This window comes from Carcharodon carcharias, chromosome 17 (genome assembly GCF_017639515.1).
Source record: "Carcharodon carcharias isolate sCarCar2 chromosome 17, sCarCar2.pri, whole genome shotgun sequence".
In the NCBI taxonomy this organism is placed as follows: domain Eukaryota; kingdom Metazoa; phylum Chordata; class Chondrichthyes; order Lamniformes; family Lamnidae; genus Carcharodon; species Carcharodon carcharias.
Genome location: NC_054483.1, coordinates 45,850,422 through 45,871,493, shown reverse-complemented (window position 1 = coordinate 45,871,493; position 21,072 = coordinate 45,850,422). Strand labels below are relative to the sequence as shown.

General features: G+C 44.8%; 1 protein-coding gene across 1 annotated transcript in view; it reads right to left on the bottom strand.

Moving 5' to 3' along the window:
• Nucleotides 1-14,049, bottom strand: part of dnajc12 (DnaJ (Hsp40) homolog, subfamily C, member 12) — a 123,327-nt gene extending 109,278 nt beyond the window's left edge. Inside the window, exon 1 of the mRNA XM_041209079.1 lies at nucleotides 13,826-14,049. Coding sequence (XP_041065013.1) covers nucleotides 13,826-13,903 — 78 coding nt within the window. The 5' untranslated portion in view covers nucleotides 13,904-14,049. The remainder of the gene's footprint in view (nucleotides 1-13,825) is intronic.
• Nucleotides 14,050-21,072: the final 7,023 nt, after the last annotated feature.

Below are 21,072 nucleotides of genomic sequence, written 5' to 3'. Positions count from 1 at the left end.
CTGAAAATTACCATTGACCAGAAACTGAACTGGATCAGCCCCATAAATTCTTTGGCTACAAGAGTTGGTTAAAGGCTGGGAATTCTACGATTAACTTACCTGGATGAATGCAGCTCCAACAACACTCAAGAAGATCAACCTCATCCGGGACGAAGCAGTCCACTTGAGTGGCACCCCACTTAACACAATAAACATTCACTCCCTTCACCACCAATGCGCAGTGGCAGCAGTGTGTACCACCTACAAGATGCACTGCAACAACTCACCAAGGCTCCTTTGTCATCACCTTCCAAACTCACAACTTCTGCCACCTAGAAGGACGAGAGGAGCAGACACATGGGAACACCACCACCTGGAAATTCCCTTCCAAGCCACTCACCATCCTGGCTCAAAATATATTGCCGTTCCTTCACTGTTGCTGGGTCAAAATCCTGGAACTCCCCTCCTAACATCACTGTGGGTGCACCTACACCACAGGGACTGCAGCTGTTCAAGAAGGCAGCTCACCACCACCTTCTCAAGGCAATTAGGGATGGGAAATAAATGCTGGCCCAGCCAGCGTGTCCACATCCCATGAATGAGTCAGAATAAATCCTGTGATTCTTGATCATTGGCCCCTGGGCCACCAACACCTCAATTTTAAATTTTTTATCCCTGTGTTATAACCCCATCCATAACTCCACTCCTTCTTATCTTTGTAACTTCCTCCAACCCTAAAACGCTCTAAGATTGCTGCCATTTCCTTCACCCAATCACTGGCGGCTGTGCTTCCAGCTGCTGAGGGCCTAAGCTCTGAAAACCTCCCCTTTAAACCTCTACGCCTCCCTGCCACTCTTTCCTCGTTTAAGATGCTGCTTAAAACCTACCACTTTGACAAAACCTTTGTCACCTGCCCTTTTGTCTCCTTCTTTGACTCAGTCTCGATTTCTGTCTGAATATGCTCATGTAAAGTGCCTTGGGACATTTTACTACACCAAAGGTGCTAAATAAATGTAAATGTGTGTTGTTTTTGCTTTAAATAATACATAAACCAAATCTCACTTGTAACTTCGCATAACGCATTATGACACAAGGAAACAGACTGACTCCTGACATTGAATGTAATGGAATATTGAAGGAGCAGCTATATTTAATAGAGGAAGGGTAAATGAGAATTCGTTGCCAAAGGTCGTGTTTGCAGGAATGCATGTGTTGACACACTGAACCTGTATAAATTCTTCCAGTTTCAAAATGTAAAATAAAATCAACTTATTTCGTTCAGAAAACTGCTGATCAATCACTTGTTATCACAATATCAGATTAAGTCAGTAGAATTAAGAACCAGTGTCTTGTGAAATGTAGGGGCCACAAACCCAACATTTACTTGGGGCCCTGGCAAAACAGACACCCTCTGCCTGGGTTTACTGAGGTCAGAAAGCAAACCTAAACTCCAGGAGGATGTTGCCGAAAAAAAGAGACATGTCAAAGCTTTTCATCTTTCACTCATCAGGACACTTCACAAGAATACCTAAGTGTGCTAGAATTACACCTACAACTAATTTAAGATTATCAATTGGGCTTGTAGTGTGGCACATTTGCATGTACTGGAAGCTACATATATTAATACACAGTGCTCTGTTCTTAGCTGACAGAAAGAGCATGTGCACACTGTCATGAATCTATTAATGTGTATAATATTTTGGAACATATTTTTGTTTTAAAATAGAGGTTTAGTCTGTGGATGTGTCTTAATTGGATTAAAGCCAGCTAGCTTGGGTGATTTAATGTGTACTAATTTTGCTATGAAAGAGACATAGCATGCATTTGCATTTTTTGAATAGAGCATTCAAGAAGTAGTGTGAAAACGGACACCTATCTAGCAGATGCCAAGCAATATCTTTATATTACGAATAAAATTGGTACTATGAAAGGGGTTTTATTGTTAGAGAGGTTTAGTTCAGAGGTTGTTGATACAATGAGAATTAACATTCAATGGGCAGTGGTAAGTTTAACAAGACAACCATTTTGGGTATGCAGAGCAGAGGTAATGTGAGATCAAAAGGCAGCTGTAAGCCTCCAACTGGCTCCACAGGAACCAAAAGTGAAAAGAACCTCATTTTGAATTCATAAGGTGAAAATGCTTTGACTGTTAAGTTGATGGGTTGCTGTTGCTTTATGGAGATTAGTTTGGGAATTTATTAAAATTTATGATAGTAATAATTTGTAGCCATGTGTGTATGTGTGTATATATATATATATATATATATATATACTAACCTGTGTAAGTTAATAAAATGTTTCATTTAGTTTAATGTAAAACCTCAAGAACTGATCATCTGACATCTGGGGCAAAATTTTATGCTTGTCAGGCAGGGTGGGCCCAACCCAATCAGTGGCGGGCACGTAGCCGATCTCTGCTGGTGAAACGGGCCATGCCGCCATTTTGTGTGGGCGGGTCAATTAAGGCCCACCCAGCACGTTTCAGACTGCCGTGGACAGTGGGATTTTTGGCGAGCGTGTTCCAACGGATAACCGGCAGTCTGTATAAAGAAAGGCCAGGCAGCCTCCTTTAGGCTGTTCACCATGGCCAGCGACCAGTGCAAGGGGTCTGTACAGCAGGTTCCAGAGGATGGCAGGGCAGAGGAGGAGGGCAGGTTGCAGGGTAGGCCAGTGGGGAGCCAATATGCTCCTCGCTTCTCTGATGCCTGCCTTGCTGCCCTCCTCGAAGAGGTTGCAGAATGTCAGGAGCTCTTGCTTCCTGAGGATGGGAGGAGGAGGGCCCCCCACATCACCAGGCAGGCGTGGCAGGAGGTGGCGAGCACCCAAGGTGCTGTCCGGCGCACAGGGACCCAGTGCTGCAAGTGCTTCAATGATTTGCTGTGCTCTGGAAGGGTGAGTACCATGTCAGCCTTGGCCATTTGACCCAGCAGGTAGCCTTAGCCTTTGAGGCACCAGCGCACACGCACACGCGCACACACCACCCCCCCCACCCCACCGCCACGTCTAAGTGTGATTACTGCATTGGGCATTTGGCGCACGCTGGGTGGACAAACAGATAGTACCCATGCTTACATCAACCTTAGTGGTTGAGGAGAAGATGGGTTCTCCCTGCAGCATATGTTGGTGCTTGTAACATTTGAGTAGTCTGGGGGCAACCTACAGGGGAGGCAGCTAGACACATGCTCAGGTGTCGTGGCCAAGAGCCATCTGCTGGCCTTAGCATCTCACCTAGTTGCGCCTCCTTGCCATGGGCGCTAAGACCTGCGTGTTATTGAAAGTGAATGTGTCCAAGGTGGCTGTTGGGGGAGGGGGCTGGGACCAGCCATACTATCATCTGGTGACTGATCACCAGTAGTGGACAGCTGGAGGCCTTAGATGGGCCACTGTGGTTGGGGTGCGGCCTGCGCGTGCAGAGTACATGAGCAATCAGCCCCAATAAATACTTTTCTCTGTTCTGCGGGCAAAAACAGAACAAACCAACCAAGAGCGTTTGCACACTGGTGGTGGCCAGGCCGTGCTGCACCACGTCACCCACTTCGAGGAACAGGCCATGGAGTTGGGGAGGAGGAAGGCAGCCTAACTGATGTACTGTCCTTGTTGTTAATTTCAGCATCACCACTGCATGGCCGCCCCCAACACGTCCAGAGCTCCCTCGCCACACCTGAGGGGTGTCACTTGGCACTTGCGTCACATCATTTCAGCAAGCCAGGCACCAGTGCAGCGACTACCACATCGGTGGGGATTATAATGTCGGCTAGTGTCCCGGGGCACAGTGGAGAGGGCACTTCACAATCGCTGGAGGAGATGGCACGGACAGAGAGTGCTGATGGCGCCAGCAGCCGGAGGACTGCAGGGGACCAGGCACATGCTGAGTCCGGCAATGATGATGTGCCTCTGGAAACGTCACCAATGCAGCAGCTTCAGGAAAAGCGGCAGGGTGCACGGGAGCAGCTGGCAGGATGGCATGAGAGTGTGCTTCAGTTGGTCTCTCTAGTGGAGGAGTCTAGGCAGAGTGTCAGTGATGGCATGAACCTCAGGACAGAGCTTCAGACTTCCTCCCCTGAGAGATTGGTGACTCTCATGGAGAGGGGCTTCAATCGGATTGAGAATCTTCTGATTGGGTTACGCTCTGACCTGCAAGCCCTCACAGTGGTAATGGCCACAGGTGGCAATGTGGGAGATGTTCTGGGCACCAAGTGTTGCCGCTCGGTGCCCATCCATCTATGGTGAGCAGGGAGGTCCAAAGGGACCTCACGTTAGCGCAGCAGCTGCCCGTCATCGCTGTAAGCTCCTTTCAGGGCGCTCCGGATGAGGGCAGCAGCTCCTCCGCCTCTCTGCCAGTGACCTTTGCATCCGTTGAGGCTGCGACAACTGGGGAGGTGCCAGTTCTGGAACTGGCCACTCCCTCACAGGTGGGGCCATCACAGGTTCCATGGGCCAGAGGACGCCTGCCAAGGTCATTGAGGCCAACGGGACAGCAGAGTCAGCGGGCTGTCTCACAAGCCACTCCGAGTGATAGGGCGGCACCAAGACGAGGCACCCGCAAACCTAAGCATAAGGCACGTTAGGCACTCCACGGGTTGGTCACTGGTGATTTTGTGTTGGCCCTAGATTAGGGAATTTTTGTTTGTCAACATCAGAACTACATTTTTTCATGTTTTTGGTGGGAATAAAGTCCAGTTTTCGGATCATGGCTGAGTGTGTTTCCTTTGTGCTGCATTTGTATGTTTCACAGACATTTCATGAGTGTTTGAGTGGACATTGATGTTTCTACGCTAAGCCCTTGTTGCAGCTGATGAGGTGGAAGATGTAGCACCTAAGTGCCACGAGTGGAAGCGCCAGGCAATACTGCTCCTGCTGATCCAAGTGTGTGGAGCTAGCTGAAGGTTCGTTGGACTAAAGTGTCCGGGATGTCCCTGCCTCCTTTGTGTAGTAGAGGGTCGGCGTGCTGCCCTCATCACCACCCTGTGCTTCCTCATCCTCTGAGGCACTGCTGGATTCATCATGTGCAGCCTCATCCAGTGCATCAAGGTCTTCATCATCAACTGCATCCCCCCTTTCCAGCACCAGATTGTGGAGAGCGCAGCATGCTACCACTATCACAGAGACGCGATCTGGGGGGTACTGGAATGCGCCCCATGAGCGGTCCAGGCATCGGAAGCGCATCTTGAGAATGCCAATGGCTCTCTCCACCACAGCCCTTGTGGAACCGTGGCTCCTATTGTAGTGCTCCTCAGCTTCTGTTCTTGGATAGCGGAGAGGCGTCATGAGCCACCTTCTGCAGGGATAGCCCTTGTCACCCACCAGCCAACCATCCAGCACTGAAGAGCCCCAGCACCTGGGAGTGTCTGAGGATGCAGCTGTTGTGGGAGCTGCCTGGGTACCTTGCACAGACACGTAGAATCTGCATCCTTGATCAAACACTATCTGCACGTTCATGGAGTGGAGGCCCTTCCTGTTGACGAAGGCACCGGGCTCATCTGCTGGCGCCTTGATGGCCACATGTGTGTAGTCTATTGCACCCTGGACATGGGGGAAGCCAGCAATGGCCTCGAAGCCTCTGGCTCGCTGTGCCTGACTTGCCTGGTCACAGCGGAAGTGGATGAAGGTGGATACCCATCTGAACAGAGCGTCTGTAACCTGCTTGACACAAGTGTGGACAGCTGATTGGGAGAGACCGCAAAGATCACCCACCGAGCCCTGGAAGGAGCTAGGGGCATAGAAGTGAAGGACAACTGTGAGCTTCAGACCTGCTGGCATGGGGTGTCCACCCACACAGTTTGGAGATATCTCAGGGCCAATCATCTGACAGATATAGTTGACTGTGTCCCTTGACAGTCGGAGCCTCCTTCAGCATTGTACCTCAGTCATACTGAGGTAGCTGCTTAGCTGCCTGTAAACCCTGGCAGCAGGATAATGGCATCTTCTTCAGCCCCTTCCACCTTGGACAACCTCTTGGACCTGCGCCTCTTGTGCCTGTGCCTGTCCACCCAAAGGTGGCTCCCCTGGAGGCTGATTGTCCACTCTTGGCCTCCTCCTTATTCTATCCCTTCCTTCCTCGGAGGAGGAGCTGCCTCCAGTAGAGATGTCAGAACCCATACCCAGGCTAAATGGAGGCCTCCAGAAAGCTGCAGGCCCAATAAAGATTCCTGTCTGCAGACTGAAGCTTCCTGTCTGAAGCTTCAAAGTACAGAGAAAGCTGTTGGAAATCGATCAGAACTGCTACCGATCACACAGACAAGTTTAAAACACTTTCTGCAATAAATACTTCACATAAAACATTAACAACCCCTCTGAGCGCACATATACCGCCCGTGGATGAGGTTTGTTAAAAAGTCACTTACCTGCCTGCCTGTTGTGCCCATGCGCCGAGCCGAAGATCGCACGGGCGCCTCAAAATCGGCATCGATTGCCGAGTTAAGGGCCTTAACAAAGCCTTTAATTAACGGTGGGTGCGCATCGCGCTTCATAGCGCTCACCCACCTCAATATCACGATGCCGCGCGCTGTCATTGGGACATTCGCCTGATGTCAGCGCGTGCCGTTTTAAGCGCTGGTGTGTGGGGTCCACCACCCACATGTCATCCATAAAATTCTGCCCCTGGAGTTTGGATATGGACTGCTCAGTACTAAAATTCAAATGGGTCAGTACTAAACTACTAACGGGTCAGTACTAAAATTCAAACAGGTCAGTCCTAAAGTACAAACTAGTCAGTACTAAATTACGAACAGGTGAATACTAAAAATCAAATGGGTCAGTGTTAAAATACAAACTGGTCAGTACTAAATTACTAACAGGTCAGTACTAAAACACAAACTGATCAGTACTAAATTACGAATGGGTAAGTACTAAAATTCAAATAGGTCAATAGTAAAGTACAAACTGGTCAGTCCTAAATTATGAATGGATGAGTACTAAAAATCAAATGGGTCAGTACTAAAATACAAACAGGTCAGTACTAAATTACTAACAGGTCAGTACTAAATTACTAACAGGTCAGTACTAAAACACAAACTGGTCAGTACTAAAACACAAACTGGTCAGTACTAAATTTCGAATGAGTGAGTACTAAAATTCAAATAGGTCAATACTAAAATACAAACTGGTCGGTACTAAATTACTAACAAATGAGTGCTACAATTCAAACGGGTCAATACCAAAACACAAACAAGTCAGCATTAAAATACAAATGGGTCTGTACTAAAATTCTGCTGACTCTTCCCGATTACCTTAAGTTTCTCTAGGTGCCCAGCTATAACCTCCTTAATGATCGATTCCAACACCTTCCCCATGACAGATGTCAAGCTAACTGGCCTATAGTTTCCTGTTTTCTGCCTCCCTCCCTTCTTGAATAGAGGGGGGGATATTTGCTACTTTCCAGTCTAATGAAACCTTTCCAAAATCTAACAAATTTTGGAAAATTAACATCAATGCATCTACTACCTCATTAGCCACCTCTTTTAAGACCCCAGGATGAAGTCCATCAGGACCTGGAGACCTGTCAGCCCGCAGCTTCAATAGTTTGCTCAGTACTACTTCCCTAATAATTGTAATTTCACCAAGTTCCCCTCTTCCGCCCACCTCCTGATTTACAGCTGTTACTGGAATGTTTTTGTATTCTCTATAGTGAAGGCAGAAGCAAAATATTTGCTCATTTCATCCACCATTTCCTTATTATCTACTACTAATTCCTCATTGTCACTGTCTAGAGAACCAACACCCACTTTACTTACTCCTTTCCTTGTAGAATCTCTTGCTATACGTTTTTACATTTCTAGCTATCTTCCTCTCATACTCTAATTTCTTTCTCCTGATTAACCTTTCAGTCATTACCAGCCATTTTTTATATTCAGACCAATCATCTGACCTGTCACTCATCTTTGTGCAGTTATATGTTTTTTCTTTAAGCTTTATGCTTTTCTTAACTTCTTCAGTTAATCACAGGTGGTCGGTCCTTCCCTTAGAACTTTTCTTTATAAAGGAACATACTTATTCTGAGTATTCTGAAATATCCTCTTAAATGTCTGCCACTGCTTCTCTATTGATCTATCCTCTAGACTAGTTTCCCAGTTCACTTCAGCTAGCTCAGCTTTTATGCCCGCATAGTTGACCTTATTTAAGGTTAAAATGCTGGTTTCAGACCCACTCTTCTCCCTTTCAATCTGGATGTAAAATTCAATCATATTGTGGTTCCTGCCACCTAGGGGTTCCTTCACTCTGAGGCCATTAATTAATTCTGTCACATTACACAATACCAAGTCTAATATAACCTGCTCACTGGTTGGTTCCAGAATGTGCTGTTCTAAGAAAATATGTCAAAGGCATTCTATGAACTCCTCATCCAGGATACTACTACCAATCTGATTTTTCCAGTTTATTTGTAGATTAAAATCACCTATGATTATTGCCATCCAATTATCACAAGCATTCAACATTTATTCTTGTATACTTTGTCCTATATTGGGTTTACTGTTAGGGGGGCCCGTAAGCCACTCCCATTAATGACTTATTTCCCCTACTATTCCTCATCTTCATCCAAACTGGTTCTACATCCTGATCCCCTAAACGAAGGTCATCTTTAATTATTACACCAATGCCATCCTCTATTAACAGTACTACCCCCTAGCTTCCTATTCTTGTTGAATATCACATACCCCTCAATATTCAGGGCCCAATCCTTGTCACCTTGCAGCCGCATCTCGGTAATGGCTATCAGATCATAATTATTTATTCCAACGTGTGCCAAAAATGTGTTTATTTTGTTATGAATGCTATGCGCATTCAGATACAGAACCTTTAGTTTTGTTCTCTTGTTATCTTTATAACATCTAGGAATCATCCCAAATTTGCACGAATTGCGGTAGCGGGTAGGAAAAAAGACGTTTCACCTGCCGGGTGCAATGGTGGGTTTTTGCACTGTATCATCCCATTCCCGCCTCATTAATTATGCAGCCACAGGAAACACTCTGCCTCATTGACAAACAGCCTCTGATTTGCCCCCTGTTATGACTGATGATTGGTAAAGCAGAGTTATTTAAAAATCCCAGAGGGAAACTTTAAACAACTGTCATAACCTATCATTTTAAGTGTTATGTTTGAGATGTGACTCTAAATTCAGGAACCAGACCACCAGCTCTCGAGGTTTTACATTAAACTAAATGAAACATTTTATTAATTTACACAGGTTAAAATATATATACACGGCTACAAATTACTACTATCATAACTTTTAATAAATTCCCAAACTAATCTCCACAGCAACCCATAGACTTAACCAAACACCTTACAAATTCAAAATGAGGTTCTTTTCACTTTGGTTCCTGTGGAGACAGTTGGAGGCTTACAGCTACTTTTGATCTCACATTGCCTCTGCCCTGCACACACAAAACTGCTGAACTTATACCTACCACCCCTCATTGAATGTTAATTCTCATTGTATCACCAGTCTCTTCTAACAATAAAAGACCTTTCATAGTACCAATTTTATTAGTAATATAAACCTATTGCTTGGTATCTGCTAGATAGGTATCAGTTTTCACCCCACTTCTTGAATGCTCTATTCAAAAAATGTAAATGCACTCTATCTCTCTTCCATATCAAAACTAGTACATACCAAAGCACCCAGGCTAGCTGGCTTTAACCCAATTAAGACACATCCACAGACTAAACCTGTATTTTAAAAGCAAAATATTTTCCAATAATATTACATACATTAATAGCTTCATGACATCACCTCACCGCTTCCTCACTCTGGGCGCTATATTTAAACTGCAGCCGTGCGCACACTTCTCAATGTTTGCAGCCCAGGACTGCTCCAGTGAAAATATGGCCACAAAAGCCAAGAAGAGTGCAGAACCCACCCCCATCCCCCCAATTCAGTGACACATCCCTGGGATGCCTTCTGGACACTGTAATGGCCCGCCACGATGTCCTCTACCTCCACACTAGCCTCAGGATGCCCAACAGACTCATCACTCAGGCTTGGGAGAGGTGGTCAGTGCCAATGCTGCACACAGGGGGTCAGCCACCCAGTACAGAAAATGGATGAATGACATCATCCGTGCCACCAGGGTAAGGCAACCATCTCATCACTCTTAACTCACACACTCACAACACCACCACTGGCATCTCATTCACTGACAGCTCAAGGGAAATCACCACTCACTTTCTCACCCACACCCTTACATCTCCAACTGGCCTCATCTCCCCCAGAGACTGCCTCTTCAGCCTTCACCACCTTGAGGCCACTTGCACAGATCAACATGTGCCCCCACACACAGTACAGCCCTCACCCTGCAGCTTCTTCCCTCACCTGAGGTCACTTCTCCCCTTCCCCAATCAAGCCCTAGCCCTGCAGCCATTGAAAAGCCACCCCTGGCTTACAGCTGATCTGGTAGGTAGAGACCTGCCCATGAGGCCCCCTAAAAGTGATGCAGTGCTGCCTGCGAAGCCTGGGATGACTGCGAGTGCTGCCCAAGACAAGGTAGGCAAACAAACCTTGAAGTCCCGAGCGAGGTGCAGCTCACCAGGTGTATGTCGCTTATGTATAGTTATGAAACACATCAGTTGTGTGATGTGCCTGGATGATCCAGCATGGGAGGATGATTCTGGTGAGCAGGGCTTATAATGAAATTAGGTTCCCGACATGCAGCAGTAGGAAATGCAGCCCCCATTGATGAGTGGAGCGGACAATCACAAACTGGTTTCACGACAGTGTGAAATCAATTTTTAGCCTTCTCACCGCCCCCCCATTCACCATGACACCCAACGGCAATGGGCCCAGAAAATTCCTGGTCTGGTATTGATTATTGGTGTATTCTTAGGCTTTATCTCTCTGTCCCTTCCTGCTATTCTATGATCCTCATTTTCCATATTACTATAATGCTCTTCTTCCTTGAATCTACCCCTTGACTTGCTACATCTACCCAAGCCTGTTCCCTCACCCACCTTGTTGAGTTTAAAACCCTCTCTACTTCCCCAATTATGCGATTCTCAGAAGACTAGTCCCAGCCCGGTTCAGGTGTAGACAGTCCCAACAGTACAGTCCCCACTTTCCTCAGTACTGGTGCCAATGCCCCGTGAACTGGGACCCACTTCTCCCACACCAGTCTTTGAGCCAAGCATTCATCTCTCTAACTTTATTTACCCTATGCCAATTTGCATGTGGCTCAGGTAATAATCCAGAGATTATTACCTTTGAGGTTCTGCTTCTTAATTTAGTACCTAGCTTCTCACACTAGCAATGCAGAACCTCTTTCCTTGTCCTGCCTATGCCATTGGTACCTATATGGACCACGACAAATGGATCCTCCCCCTCCCACTCTCCGAACCTGGCACCGGGCAGGCAACACAGCCTTCTCACTCTTTGCTGCAGAGAACAGTGTCAATCCCCCTCACTATACTGTCCCCACTACATTCCTGTTTGCTCCCCCTGCTTGAACGGCTTCCTGTACCATGATGCCAGCCTGCTCATCCACCTTGCAGCACCTCCAACCTGCTTGACAATTGCAAAATCTGAGACACCTCCACCACTGTCCACTTGGTCCCTTTACCTGCCTCACTCATGGTCACATCCTCCCATCCCTCACTGTTAACCAAAACAGATTACCCTATTCTAAGAGGCATGACTGTCTTCTGAAACAAAGTGTCTGGGTTTTTCTCCCCCTCCCTCATGTTGTCCAGCGTTTTCAGTTCTGCTTCCAGATTATTAATTCTAAACCTTACTAAAATACTACCTGATCAGTTAAAATGCAAACTGATCAGTACCAAAATACTAACTGGTCAGTATTAAAATTAAAACTGATCAATACAAACATATAAGTTGGTCAGTTAAAGTAGAAACTGGCCAGTACTAAAGTACCAACTGGCCAATACTAAAATACCAACTGGATGGCTGTTGGTTGAAGCATATAAGACCCTGAGGGTCTTGACAGGTTGGATATGGAGAGGATGTTTTCTCTTGTGTGAGAATCTAGAACTCAGGGTCACTGTTTAAAAATAAGGGGTCACCCATTTCAAACGGAGATGAGGCAAATTTTCTTCTCCCAGAGGTTCGTGAGTCTTTGGAACTCTCTTCCTGAAAAGCCGGTGGAAGCAGAGTCTTTGGGTATTTTTAAGGCAGAGGGGGATAGGTTCTTGGTAAGCAAGGGGGTGATAGGTTATAGGGAGTACACGGGATGCAGATTTGAGGTTACTATTATATCAGCCATGATCTTATTAAATAATGGAGCAGGCTCAAGGGACCGAATGGCCTACTCCTGCTCCTTATTCACATGTTGGTCATAAAATACTAATTGGTCAGTTAAAATACAAACTGGTCAGTACTAAAATTCAAACTGGTCAGTACTAAATTTCAAACTGGTCAGTACTAAAATTCAAAATGGTCAGCACTAAAATACAAAGTGGTCAGTACTAAAATACAAAGTGGTCAGTACTAAGATGCTAACAGGTCAGCACTAAAATTCAAACAGGTCATCACTAAAATTCAAACTGGCTAGCACTAAAATTCAAAGTGGTTAGTACTAAAATACAAGTTGGTCAGCACTAAAATTCAAACTGGTCAGTTAAAATGCAAATTGGTCAGTACTAAAATTCAAACTTGTCAGTATTAAAATAATAACAAAAACAGAATTACCTGGAAAAACTCAGCAGGTCTGGCAGCATCGGCGGAGAAGAAAAGAGTTGATGTTTCGAGTCCTCATGACCCTTCGACAGAACTTGAGTTCGAGTCCAAGAAAGAGTTGAAATATAAGCTGGTCAAGGACCCAAACACTCCTTTCAAGTGAAGCAGCATTTCACTTGCATTTCCCCCAACTTGGTCTACTGCATTCGTTGCTCCCAATGTGGTCTCTTCTACATTGGAGAGACCAAACGTAAACTGGGCGACCGCTTTGCAGAACACCTGCGGTCTGTCCGCAAGAATGACCCAAACCTCCCTGTTGCTTGCCATTTTAACACTCCACCCTGCTCTCTTGCCCACATGTCTGTCCTTGGCTTGCTGCATTGTTCCAGTGAAGCCCAACGCAAACTGGAGGAACAACACCTCATCTTCCGACTAGGCACTTTACAGCCATCCGGACTGAATATTGAATTCAACAACTTTAGGTCTTGAGCTCCCTCCCCCATCCCCACCCCCTTTCTGTTTCCCCCTTCCTTTTCTTTTTTTTTCCAATAAATTATATAGATTTTCCTTTTCCCACCTATTTCCATTATTTAAAAAAAAAATTTTTTTTTTACATCTTTTATGCTCTCCCCACCCCCACTAGAGCTATACCTTGAGTGCCCTACCATCCATTCTTAATTAGCACATTCGTTTAGATAATATCACCAACTTTAACTTTTACACCTATGTGTTCTTTTGTACTATTGTTGTTGACATCTTTTGATGATCTGTTTGTTTGTCCCTACAACCACGCCCCCACTCCACCTCTCTCTCTCTCTCTCCGCCCCCCACACACACACCTTAAACCAGCTTATATTTCAACTCTTTCTTGGACTCGAACTCAAGTTCTTTCGAAGGGTCATGAGGACTCGAAACGTCAACTCTTTTCTTCTCCGCCGATGCTGCCAGACCTGCTGAGTTTTTCCGGGTAATTCTGTTTTTGTTTTTGTTTTGGATTTCCAGCATCCGCAGTTTTTTTGTTTTTATCTCAGTATTAAAATATTAACTGGTCAGCACTAAAATTCAAACTGGTTAGTTAAAATGCAAACTGGTCGGTACTAAAATACTAACTGGTCAGTACTAAAATACTAATTGGTCAGCACTGTGGTACAAAGCTAGGCTCTGACCCAGTTTAATGCTGTAACCCGAGTGGAGAAAGCAGCTGTCAGCGCGGATCTTTCTCACCGTGGACAGCTCGTCGCAGCCCAGCAGCCGGTAATAATCCTCGGAATCCTCGGCTGTATGATTCAGTATCCCGTCCATCTGGAGTAATCTGCCCCAGCACTGCTCTGCCTCTGCCTGCTCTTCGCTCCAGCCCGATAAACCAGCGCTCAGTCGCTGAACTGGCTCCTTTTATAAACAGACCCAAGTGGGTATATCGCCCATTCGCCGTGTTCCTGTCTGTCAGTGACACCCACACACTGAGAGACAATGTCAGTGTCTTTGGGCTTGTAGTTCTGAAGAGCCACAAGTAGGCGGCCTCCGTCATTGCTCTCTGCAGACTGTTCTCTCTGAATTCCAAGATGCTGTTTACAGTCCAGCAATTTTATATAGCAGCTCCAACTGAAGGAATCTGGACTAATTCAGAACTGAAGCAAGTTTCAAGAAGACAAGGAGCTGAATTCCTAAACAACACCAATTTGTGTTCATATAGCACCGTTAAAGGAATGAAGTGTCCCAAGGCATTTGACTAATCAGACAGAATTTGACAATGACTCACATCAGGAAACTTGGTCAAAGAAATAGGTTTTAAGCAGCAGAAGTTGAAAATTGGAGGTGTGAAAGACGCACAAATTAATTGGAGGAGCTCAGACATCTGAGAGGGTTGTGGGGTAGTAGGAGGTTACAGAGATAGGGAGATGTGAGGCTATATGGAGAGATAGGGAAAGCTGCATGTGTCCCTCTTTGCAGTCTCTATGTGAGGGAATCGTATAGGAACAAGACATTTCTTTTAAAATTTCTTCTAAGAATTACAGCATTTGTCTGAAATTCTGCAATTATATTAATTTCAGGGTCTCTACTGGTGATTGGGTATGTATTTATCTCTATCTGTGTATATGTATATACATCTGTTTTCCTATTTAACTTCAGCACATGCTCTTTATGTTGTCTATTCCCTGTATTTATAGAATCATAAATTGGTTACAACACAGGAGACAATTCAACCCATCAAGCGTTTACCAGCTCTCCCTAAGAACAATTTAGCTAGTTCCACTCCCCAGCCTTTCCCCCTTGACCTGCAAATCTTTTCTCTCCAGATGCTTATCCAATTCCCTTTTGAAGGCTTCAATTGAATCCCCCTCCATCACACTCTCAGGCAGTGCATTCCAAACCCTAACCACTTGCTACATAAAAAAGGTTTTCCTCATGTCACTGTTGGTTCTTTTGCCAATCACCTTAAACCTTGCACACTTTGCTCTTGACCTTTCCACCAATGGGAACTGTTTCTCCTAATCTACTCTGTCCGACCCCTTCATGATTTTGAATACCTCTATCCAACCTCCTCTCAACATTCCCTTCTTTAAGAAGAGCTGTCCCAGCTTCACTAATCCATCCAAATAACTGACGTTTCTCATCGCTGGAACCATTTCTAAATCTTTTCTGCACTCTCTCTAAAGCCTTCCTAAAGTGTGGTGCCTAGAATTGAACACAATACTCCAGTTAAGGCCAAACTGTGCTTTATAAAGCTGTTCAGCCTTGCTCACTTGAGATCCAAGAGATAGTTGCGCCAAGTCCTCATTAGAAAGCTGCTGTATGCTCACCATTCCGCACCAGCATTCCATACTGAGGAACACCCTCAGCAGCAAATTAACAGACACTCTCACTCCTTTAAATAAAAACAAAAAAACTGCGGATGCTGGAAATCCAAAACAAAAACAGAATTACCTGGAAAAACTCAGCAGGTCTGGCAGCATCGGCGGAGAAGAAAAGAGTTAACGTTTCGAGTCCTCATGACCCTTCGACAGAACTTGCATTCGAGTCCAAGAAAGAGTTGAAATATAAGCTGGTTTAAGGTGTGTGTGTGGGGGGCGGAGAGATAGAGAGACAAAGAGGTGGGGGGGGGGTGTGGTTGTAGGGACAAACAAGCAGTGATAGAAGCAGATCATCAAAAGATGTCAACGACAATAGTACAATAGAACACATAGGTGTTAAAATTAAAGTTGGTGATATTATCTAAACGAATGTGCTAATTAAGAATGGATGGTAGGGCACTCAAGGTATAGCTCTAGTGGGGTTTTTTTTTTATATAATGGAAATAGGTGGGAAAAGGAAAATCTTTATAATTTATTGGGAAAAAAAGGGAAGGGGGAAACAGAAAGGGGGTGGGGATGGGGGAGGGAGCTTACGACCTAAAGTTGTTGAATTCAATATTCAGTCCGGAAGGCTGTAAAGTCCCTAGTCGGAAGATGAGGTGTTGTTCCTCCAGTTTGCGTTGGGCTTCACTGGAACAATGCAGCAAGCCAAGGACAGACATGTGGGCAAGAGAGCAGGGTGGAGTGTTGAAATGGCAAGCGACAGGGAGGTTTGGGTCATTCTTGCGGACAGACCGCAGGTGTTCTGCAAAGCGGTCGCCCAGTTTACGTTTGGCTCCTTTAAATAGTTTAGTTTGACCATGAGCAACAGGAAGACAAATGTCATGGTCCAAGATGTTGCTATACTGCCATCTATCAGCATTGGCAATGTGACACTGGAAGTTGTTAATAGCTTCACCTATCTACCACAATCACCAGCAATATGTCACTTGATGCTGAAATGAACACACGTATCACAAAAGCTGCAGCTGTTATGTCCAAGCTGAGTAAGAGAGTGTGGAAAAGCAGCAACCTAACTGAGAGCACCAAACTGTGAGTCTACCAAGTTTATGTCCTCAGTGCACTCTTCTACAGTGGTGAGACCTGGACACCACATGCTGGGCAGGAGAAAAAGCTGAACAGTTTCCATCTTCACTGTGTCAGACGTATCCTTGGCATCTCTTGGCAGGACAAGATCACCAACTCAAACGTCCCTGGGAAAGCTAATTCCATCAGCATACACCCATTGCTAAGCCCATCTGCGCTGTGTCACATTGCTACTTCTGCACTGACTTGGCCACATTCATCAGATGGATGACGGCTGTATAGCCAAAGACCTGGCCACTGGGTCATGACCTTCTGAGGTGTCTATTTCTCCACTGCAAGGACATCTGCAAGCGAGATATGAAGATGGCAGACACCGGCACTGACAACTGGGAGATAGTCACTGCCGGCTGCGACCTCTGGAGGCTGACTGTTTGGAAGAGCTTTGGAAGAGGTGAACAGCAAACAAAACTCAGCTGGTCTAGAGAAGAGCTCAGAGAATACAGAAACTCGCGAATTGTGCTCCTTCGCAGCCCAATGTCTTCTTCTGCAGCAAATGCGGCACAGACTGCTATGGCGGAGTGGGGCTCCTGACAGACACCAGGTGATGCTTAACACAGAGTTGACCACCATGGTGCAAACAAGATGCAAGGCTGCACAATTATAAAAGGTGCTTTATACAGGTTCATCATAGCCCCCTTGCTTTTAAGCTCTTGCCTCTGTTTATAAAGCCCAGGATCCCATATGCCTTTTTAACCACTTTGACAACCTGCTCTGCCACCTTCACCAATTTGTGCAGATATGCCCTCATGTCCCACTGCTCCTGAACCTCCTTTAGAATTGTATCCTTTAGTTTATATTGTCTCTCCTCATTCTTCCAACCAAAATGCATCACTTCACACTTCTCTGCAATAAATTCCCACCCATCCCATCAGCCTGCCTATTCCTCTGGAAGTTTAACATTATCCTCCTCACAGTTCACAATACTTCCAAGTTTTGTGTTACCTGCAAATTTTGAAATTGTGCCCAGGACCCCAAGTCTAGGTCATTAATATAGACCAAGAAAAGCAGTGGTCTTAACACCAACACTTGGGGAACTCCACTTTCCTCCAGTCCAAAAAAACAAACATTTACAACTGCTTTGTTTCCTGTCAATCAGTCAATTTCAGTGCTGCCACTGTCTCTTTTATTCCATGGGCTTCAACTTTGCTGACAAGCCTGTTGTGTAATATTTTAGCAAACACTTTTTGGAGATACATATATACCACACCAACAACATTGCTTTCATTAGCATATGGCAGATACTGGCATGGTGGCAATATTGATAGACTAGTAATCCCATGGCCCAGGCTAATGGTCTAGGGACATGGGTTCAAATCCCACCATGACAGCTGGTGGAATTTAAATTCAACTAATAAATCTGGAATATAAAGTTTAGCTCATCTGTTAAAGCAATCTCTGGCATTTGGGCAGTGGAAGCCACTGTAGCTGCAGAGACAATCTGAAAAACTTCAGACCATGCAACATCTCAACTTCAAAAATATCAGGACTAAATTGTTCCAATTTTTGTAAGTATAATTTTATCTTCATTTATGACTTATCTTTGTGTGTATATGTGTTAGTAATTATATTATTTCTTAAATAACTTACAGAACAATAGAAACGTCACCTTTCCTTTTTTTAGTAAAAAGGCTTTGCTGCTGAGTTATTTTAATTAGAATTTCTCATTCCACAGGGAAGAAAATGCACACACTCACAAACATACACTGCTCATGGGTGACTTTGGGGAAACACCTTTTAAAGCGTCTGTGAAAATGCCACATGGGGCAGGACTTACAGTGACTGTAAAGGTCAGTTTTATTGCATAGTATTCTGCAATTTTTATTGGTACTTTGAGGACTCTGTCCAATATTCTGTGGAAATAATTAACATTTAAATGGAAATCACTGTATTGATAAATTAATGGCCTAAGATGTTAACAATGTAAATGGCCAGATCCATTGCCTTCAATACAGACTTGTAAACAGTTGGCTATCCATTTGATATTGCTAAAAGAAAGTCAGATTTCTGTAAATAACTATTACCCAATGAGATGAGGTTAAAAGTTACTAAACTGAAGACACCCATTGCCTTTTGTTTAAATTCAATGGAGTATATTTCTGTGGGATACCTGTTTTACCAGAGAGCCAGTCCCAGCTTTCTAAGCCACTGCGAGGGTTCTGCATATTAGGATTACGCCAGATGAGATGGGTTAGTTTTCTAACTGCAACCTATTACACAGCACAACAAATGATGGTGCCAATGTTAACCCTTCCTATCTGGTAGAAATCAAGAAGATGGGGACTTAGAACTGAGCAGGCTAGTGACTCAATCAGACCTTGGCCCTTTCCTAACACCTACCATTTAAAATAGCTGGGGGGGGCTTCATAAATTTCTGTAAATTGGAATATAGCTACATTACAACAGTGACTGCATGTTAAATTTGGCTCTAAAGCACTTTGGGATATCCTGAGGTACATCAAAGTCAATACATAAGGCAATCTCCTTTCCTTTCTATAGGAAGCTATTTCTTTATAATTAGATGCAGAATAAAAGCCTGCTGACATTGGACCCGGTGCAGTGTTCATTTTAAAGAAAGTATTGAAATATATTGAAATTGTGAAGGACTGTGGCCTGTAGATAACTAGTGTGGAAGTCAACCAGAATGAACATGAAACAACACAGATATCTTGATGGGCAGGTTAAGATAAAAGATCTTCAAGATGAAGAGGTTTGGATAGGAGGAAATCACTAAAGCAACAGACAATGAGGTAGCCAGTACAGATGAAGAGTTCCCCAAGGAGTGCATTGGCAGAAGTTCAGAGCAACGGGCTGATGAGGGAGAGATGCAATGAATCTGCTTTTGAGGGTTGAAGTCTTCTGTACCAAGTCATACAAGAACAAAGGAAGAGTGAAGAGGAACACAGCAAAGCTGGTTTGTGTGTCAAGAGTCCAGTAACATGATGCTAAACTTGCAAATTAGAAATATCGGTTAATTTGAGCTAGTCATGGTTGTAATTTTAACTGCAAAGGATTACTTGGGTGGGCAATATTACCTAGGTTTATCTTTCAGTCATTTGATTCTGTAAGCATTTCCAATAACGGAAGCTTTCTACGGCAAGATGACATAACTATACCACACTTTCTTGGGAGTGCTGGCATGCAACTTCACACCGGAAAATTGTTGCTTTGTTCTTCGTATTTTCTGTGTCCTACCCAAATAGGTAGAAGTTTAATATCCGCGTCTGGTATGTTCAGGAGACTGGCATCAACTAAAGTTCACTTCACAACAATTAAGTGCTCAGTTAGACTTGAACACAATTTTCCTCATAAATTTGGTGTTTATTCTTCCGAGCATATTGACTTTGAATCTATGTGTTCAGTTGTGAAGGCTAATAATGACAGGAACAATGAGGGGGAGTCAGATTTGATCTATTTGCTTTAAGCCTGCTGTGACTTAAGTTTTAAAATCTCTGTTTTGTAAAAGTATAAATCATGGTCACGGAGTATTCAATTGCCTGCGTGCCCTTGTGGACAGGATGGTGGGTGGTTATAGTTGACACTTGGAGAGTTAACTGGAGATTATTTGGGCTTTAAGTCTAAACTACACTGACCTATTTGCAGTTTTATGGCTACGTTATTCGAAGATTTGAGGGGTGCTTTAAATTTTAGTTGGATTGCTAGACACGGTTTTATTTGCAGGGCTACAGGGAAAAGGCAGGGGAGTGGCATTAGGCGAATTGCTCTTGCAGAGAACCGGCACAGACATAACGGGCTGAATGACCTCCTTCTTGTGCTGTAACCATTCTATGGATCCTTATTGGATTTTAACCCGAGCATGTGTAGGGAAGGTGCTTGATAATATTAGAAATGCAGCTTTCTTTAAGAGTAAACCAAGACAGAGTGAATTGAGAGCAGGTGATGCCCATTGAAGCCTGTACTCCCAGTAAGGGGGTTTTTGCTTTTGGACTGGGAAAGGATCCAGAAGGGGAGAGTGGAAACTGGTATTTGTACTGAACTATAGTTTAACAATAAAACAGTTGTGATTCACAGAATGTCTTCTGCTGCCTGATTTGGTAAATGGATATCCACCTATTAAACAGTTCTGTGCCTTTTACGCCAGATACAAACAGATCATTGGCTGTCAGGAAGGATGAAGAAGCCTAAAAATTAGGTTCAAAACCTTCCTCTTGGTGGGGGAGGGTGGGGGGCAGGAGAAACGGGAGTGCTCCCCCAAGCCCCAAAGGAAAGTCAACCTTTCCCCTAACTCTGCCTCCTCTCCCTTCTCTCGAAAAGAAATTTATTCCCCGTGACTTACAAGTTTGCTGACTAGGGTTGCTAAGCCTCCAGGATTGGCCTGGAGTCTCTGGTCTTCATTTCCCAATCTCCAAGGGCAGAATTTTCCCTCTGTTGTGGGGGGGGGAGGGGGAAGCTCAGGAGTGGGAGTGCCTCCAATCGGCTCCCACAATTGGGGGTGCGCCGGCATTTTATGTGGGCGGGCCAATTAAGGTCCGCCCAGCATGATGTCTGCCAGGAAGCCCTATGCGGGTGGGGGGG